The sequence below is a fragment of the Cyprinus carpio genome, chromosome B12 (genome assembly GCF_018340385.1).
Source record: "Cyprinus carpio isolate SPL01 chromosome B12, ASM1834038v1, whole genome shotgun sequence".
Taxonomy (NCBI): Eukaryota; Metazoa; Chordata; class Actinopteri; order Cypriniformes; family Cyprinidae; genus Cyprinus; species Cyprinus carpio.
Genome location: NC_056608.1, coordinates 4157831 through 4164628, shown reverse-complemented (window position 1 = coordinate 4164628; position 6798 = coordinate 4157831). Strand labels below are relative to the sequence as shown.

The 6798-nt window shown below is 32.5% G+C and overlaps 1 protein-coding gene across 1 annotated transcript; it reads left to right on the top strand.

Moving 5' to 3' along the window:
• Positions 1-1381: 1381 nt before the first annotated feature.
• LOC109087794 (interferon regulatory factor 3) lies at positions 1382-6585 on the top strand. The gene is made up of 11 exons (XM_042734940.1): positions 1382-1556; positions 1778-1972; positions 2988-3165; positions 3251-3282; positions 3388-3430; positions 3519-3584; positions 4365-4568; positions 4663-4762; positions 4845-5122; positions 5410-5531; positions 5951-6585. The coding sequence occupies exons 2-11, from the start codon at positions 1808-1810 to the stop codon at positions 6062-6064; spliced, it is 1302 nt and encodes a 433-aa protein (XP_042590874.1). The 5' UTR covers positions 1382-1556; positions 1778-1807; the 3' UTR covers positions 6065-6585.
• Positions 6586-6798: the final 213 nt, after the last annotated feature.

Sequence of the window (6798 nt, the reverse complement as noted above, 5' to 3'; positions counted from 1 at the left end):
ACAAGAAAGTACAACTCAGACCCACAATTTACATAAATGAGCAAATATGCAAAGTCAAAAAGTACATTGCCACTGAATAATTTTTTATTATACTGTATTTTTTTTTAATGACCCTACGGACCTTTACATTCCTAGTTTCGTAGACAATTATAACTTAGAACTTAAGTTTTTAAACAGATGGAGAAGGATGGCAATATTCATTGTTTTGATGATTATAATGTGGAAAATATTCATAATATGAAATACAAATAGGCGTGTCCAGGTTTATCCTCCTTACACAACCGTATATATATATATATATACATACATATATACATACATATATATAGTGCTGTCAAACGATTAATCGTGATTTGTAGCATCCAAAATAAGTTTTTATTTATGTAATAAAACCAATGCTGTCAAATTTTTTATGAATATTTATATACGATTATTTGTTATATATTTTTTTTTTTAATTAATTTTTTAAATTATGTTTATATTTATATATAAATATATTTAATATACACATATAACATTTTTCTTAAATATGTACATGCATGTGTGTGTATTTTTATATACATAATAAATTAACACAGTACACATACATATGTAAGCAAAAACATTTTGGATGGGATTAATCGCAATTAATCGTTTGACAGCACTATATACACACACACACGTGTATATAGTGCTGTCAAACGATTAATTGTGATTAATAGCATCCAAAATAAAAGTTTTTATTTGTGTAATATATGGGTGTACTGTGTATATTTATTATGTATATATAAATACACACATTTTTTTGTAGTATATGGGTTTAATGTTTTTATTTATGTTATATATGGGTGTACTGTGTTATATATATATATATATATATATATATATATATATATATATATATATATATATATATATATATATATATATTTAATATACACATATAACATTTTTCTTAAATATATACATGCATGTGTGTGTATTTATATATACATAATAAATATACACAGCAAACATATTTAAGCAAAAACTTATTTTGGATACGATTAATCGCGATTAATCGTTTGACAGGACTATTACACACACACATATATTTATATATATGGCAGGATTATTAGATGATAGGGAAGTACAGCTCTACGTCAAATTCCCACTAAATATATATAAATGAATCTGGTAAATGTACTGATTAGTAACATATTAAAATCATTAAAGCAAAAATATGTTTTAAAAATATCTTTAAAAAATTATACGTTGCTTAAACTCTATTATGTTATTAAATACTCGTATCAAAAAGACCAGATAGCAAAGATTTCCTCTTGAATGGTCGTCTCGCCATCTAGTGCTCATCTGAGAGAAGAAACTCCTGGAGCGACGTGGGCAGTGACGTCAAAATGGGAAATCGAAACCGACATGGATTTCCCGAGTAATGTTTAACACCTGATCGTCAGACACGAACTGCTGAAGAAAGTTCAGTATTAAAGCAGCACTGACGAGGAAAAGCCGTCTCATCGTCCACACCTCTGAAGAGTTCGCTGGAGAACACAAGAGCTGTTGCTTTAAACGACTAAAGAACGGTAAGGCTGTTTTTCTTACGCTTTATTATATGAATGCATTATATTTATACAGAACGTCTTCCTAAGACAGGTAGTGTTTAAAATGAAAATGTTAACTGTGATTTGTAATCGCAGTTAAAAATATTAGGTTCATGAATTCAGACAGTGACAGCTGTATTTTATGGTTTTTGTGTATGACTATAAGGATATTTCAGCATGGTTTTGGTTATGTTTTTTTGTAGGTACAGGTACATTGATGGTTTGATTGCATCATGTCTCAACCAAAACCGCTCTTTGTGCCCTGGCTGTGTGAACAAATCCAAAGTGGATGTTATCCTGGAGTGTGCTGGACTGATAAAGAACAAGGACAGTTTAGCATTCCCTGGAAGCATGGTTTAAGACAGGACTCCAACAGTGATGATGTCCTCATATTCAAGGTGAAAATAAACATTATTTGTCATTCATCGTTAATACATTTCTATGTAGAAGACCCTTTTTCAGGACAGTGATTACTGTAACATATTTGTGGCATCCCTTGTGAAAATTAGTGTTTAATTATATTAAATGTGCACTTGCAATACTTCGAATTTGAACGTATATCTACAAAATGTGTAAATGTACGTGCAGGTAATATAATATTTATGAAATAGTGCACTTTGTAAAAGTTTCACTTTCATGAGTTTTGTCGTGCTTTAAAGTAACATACTAAAACACAAGTACATTATTGTAATTTTAACTGTAGTGTGTGTGGAAAGGTAATATTTTTAAATGTACTAAATTGCAACTTTATATATATCAATACACATTTGTAGCAGTGTTACAAATTTTTAATTACAAATGTATTTATGGCATACATGGTTCAATAGAAGTTACATTAACATATATTTTTGCTGATATACTGCATTGGGCCATACATTTTAATCACATAAAATTATGAAATTACATACAAAGAGGTACTTAAGTCCTACTTAAATGGGTCAAAACTGCATTTAATGTACATTTAAACTGTAATATATTTTCATTTAATTACAAATAATGTGCAGTTAAATGTCCTAAAACATTTACATTCAGTTTGCACTTAAGTATACTGTTTTTAAGTTTTGTTTTTATCAAGGGATGGTATTTTTGGGATGGGATTGGTATTATTATATTATTTCAAGGTAATAATAATACTATGGTAATTCAGTGGTATATTATTAGTACCTTATATTCTACCAAATAACTATCATTACAATCAGCATTTATACATTTTTATTTATTATCGTCAGGCAACACCACACATTACATTTAATGTAAGTAATGCATTGTAGAATTTTTTTTAAGTACCAAGTAAATACCTATATCAATATATAAATCATTCAGTACAAAAGTATGTTATCATTATCATCAGAGCAGACATGTTATAACCACAGTGAGTCCCTTTCTTCTGATATCTGTATTTTGTCCCGTCAGGCCTGGGCTCAGACGAGCGCCGCTGGAGATGGCAGGATAAATGGAGACCACTCTGTTTGGAAGAGAAACTTCCGTAGTGCTCTTCGTGCAAAAGGCTTCAAGATGATATTCGACAACAAGAACGATGCCGCGAATCCACATAAAGTCTTTCAGTTTCCATCTGAAGCTCATTCTGCAGGTAGGAAACATTGCATTTGTGCTTGCTGCCACTAAGAAGAGTGATTGCACTGTTAAATCTGAGACTTGTTTTCTCTCCTTTCCAGCTTTGGGATCTGAGAGCTCTCAAGAGACTGATGTGAGTATCTGTTTGTTTGTTTTTTCATTAAAGCACTCTCAAGCTTCTGGCATCAGATAAGACATACACATACTGACTTGGGAAATTTGTTTTCTATTTTTTTAGTTCTCACCAGATCTGTATGTGGAGGATAGCGACGTGTTCTCTAGTAAGACAGCATTTTGCATTTGTTATATAAATTTGTGAGGCAGGCCTTTCATCATGATGACAGTGTGTTTTACTTTTATATTTCTCAGAACATCCACCCCAAGGTTTGGAGCAAGATTTCACAGGACTAAACCTTCAGGAAAGTCCCTCACGAGGTAGATTGAAAAGACTAGAAAAGATGTATTTTTTATTACAGCAGGTTGTAGTACAAAGCATTATATGCTATAGAATAATTGATTTTTTATTGACTTTATTTGAGGTTTTTAGTCTCTGTATGTTTGAATAATGTTCAATATAGTATTTTATACTATAGTATTATAGTATTTATTTATTTTACAGTCATGCCAATAAAAAAATACTTTTGAATTGAAAAATATGATTTAAAAGAGAATGATTTATTTGTTTTAAAAGAGAATTATTTTATTATATATCCATCCATCATGGAAGGAGGCAAGTATATATATATATATATATATATATTTATTTATTATAAAATTATTATATTATATATTAAAATAAATATACCTACAAGCTATCTGTCAAATGGAATAATTATAATTTTTTTTAGATGTCTCTTATGCTCACCAAGTCTGCATTTATTTATTGATTTGATTAAAAATACAATAAAAACAGTACAATTTAATATAACTGTTTTCTATATTATTATATTTTTCAAAATGTAAATTATTCCTGTGATCAAAGCTGAATTTTCAGCATCATTACTCCAGTCTTCAGTGTCACATGATCCTGCAGAAATCTGTGATATATTCAGCTGGAAAACAATTCTTTTAAACTGCAAAAATACTTCAGAACACTGATGTCTTTATTTTATGTAATAAGTGCAGCATTGGTGAGCAGAAGACATGTATATAAAGATTTAAAGGGCAGTGTACTGTGTATCGTGTATGTGTATAGTCTTTTAATTTTTGTTCCAGTTCATGAAGTTTGGAATCCTGATCAGTTATATCTGGGGCTCGGAGATCAAGCACTCTTCCAAGAAACCAGTCCATGTCCAGAATCCCATTATCAGATAATGGATACTCATGTGCCCTTTTCTTCGCCTGAGGGGGCGACGGCTGCGTATCAACCGGATGGTGAAGGTGTGGGTCATCAGGGTAGCAATCCTATGCCAAAACTGGGTAGGTGGATCCCAAGATCATCAGATATTCACATCAAATACTGGTGTTTGATTACTCACACAGCTTTATTTCTATTCATATGTTTTCCTCACAGAGACGTTTTTTCAGATTAAGGTTTATTATAAAGGGAAGATGGTGAAGGAACAGTTGGTGGAGAATGACACTGGTTTCAGACTGACGTATCAGGGAAACATGTTGGTATTTTTATACATGATTCATCACTGATCTTCAAATTAGCATCATTGGTACCTAACAGTATCCTGTTAACTCCCACAGGGACGAGTCCAACTTGATGGGCAGTGCTGATCTACCAGTGGTCCGACTGCCTATTCCAGAAGGTATTCTGGATCAGATCCAAGCCAAGCATACGAATAAAATTCTGAACAATCTGGGGGGTCTGGAGATCAGGAGATTGGATGGTGTGGTTTGGGGCCACCGCTGGGGATTGAGCAGGATCTACTGGGGTCTATGCAAACACGAAAACAGCCAAACACCCAGAGAGCTCTCCAAAAACACTCCTGAAGCCATCTACTTCTTCAGAGAGTATATATCAGGTGAGTTATACTGTGTGGTTTCTCCCAGCCATTTAAATGAAGATTGCAGATTGAATACATTTTTGAAAATCTAATTGTTGCATGATAGAAGTCTGTTTCCATATATGAACAAAAATGGTAGAAAAAGGCCTTTTTACCGAATTTACACATGGGTCAGGTAGCATGTTTTTCTCATAAATCAAATTGAAAATATTAAACTGTGTATGTGTTCAGATAAGGTTGATCGTTGGTGGTTCTTGTATGTTAGATTGGTCACTTGAAAGGTGTGCTGGATGTCATTCCTTTAGGTCTGATGGAGTTTATGCAGACAAGCCAAGAATCTCCTTCCTGCACTCTTTACTTCTTTCTGGGAGAGAAGTGGCCCGAGCCCAAAATGAAGCCATGGGAGAAGAAACTCATCATGATAGAGGTTAAGACTGAGCAAATTAAATTTTTTATTTATTTTTAAATATATATTTGTAATATTTAGATATTTAATATAAGCCATAAGCCCTACTGTATCATATGCAGATTTCTAATGCCTCTAAATTATCGAAATGATCAAAACTCATGCTGTTTTTTGTCTTGTTTGTAGTTTGATTGTTTTTATTTTTGATGTTTGCTATAGTATAATTGTAAAAATGTTGCATTAAATAAAACCTTACTAAAACATACTATTAGGAGAAATATAGTGATCATTTATACTGTTATAAAAGTCTGTCTGACCCATCTTACTTTTTGACCATATAAATATCAACATCTGCACCAAATGTCATATCTTTGCATATAAAATGTATCATGTTTTATTTTCATCTTTCCCATTCACTCTCTCTTCATATGTTTGTTTAGGTTATTCTGACTTCACTGCAGGATTTGAAGACGATAGCTGTTGAAAACGGGGCGTCTTCGCTGCAGTCGGTGGAGCTCCAGCTCTCTCTGGAGCAAATGATGGAGTTGTGTTAGAAAGACTTGACTGCACACTTACCGGGCTCCTAAATTGAAACAGTCTCTTAAACAGTTTACTTAGCATTAATTGTATTTACTGAAGGTGTGTGGACTAATACTGGAGAGCAGAACTTCAGTAATGGTACAAAGGAATTGTCAATGATTCTGCAGATAAAAATACAAAGATAAGTTTACAAGTGCGCTCATTTTTCAATTAGATGTTGTGTGCTATGATGAAAGAACGAGAATGAAACATTTAAAAACTGCTAAAATCCAAGTCTGATGTGTGTTTCGAGTCTGTTTTACACTACATGCTCTTGTCTTTTCTTGGCCTGAATGTCATTGTTGTTGTATCTTTGACAGTAATCTGAACTGTTGTTCCATTGACGTGTCGTGTTTCTTCAGCTTTCTTTTCAGCTGATATGAACTAAGAGGTTGGCACTTAATATTGCGGTCATGTAAAACCTGGAAATTTCTGTGTTTTCCAGACCTGTTCTTCAATGTCATGGAAACGTCAAGAAAATTTATATTCTACAATATACATTGTTGTGGTTATGCTCTGTTCCAAACAGTTCATTGGAAAGATATCGATTTTGAAGAGTAAAATCTGTTTGCAAGCCGTGATATCAGATTTTTGAGAGAATCATTTGAGCCAGTTCTATACAATGAATCAATCAAACCGGTTCACATGTAAGTTTAATATTTAATATTCAGCTATGTGGAGAGGGATTTTGCACCAATGAGATTTCACT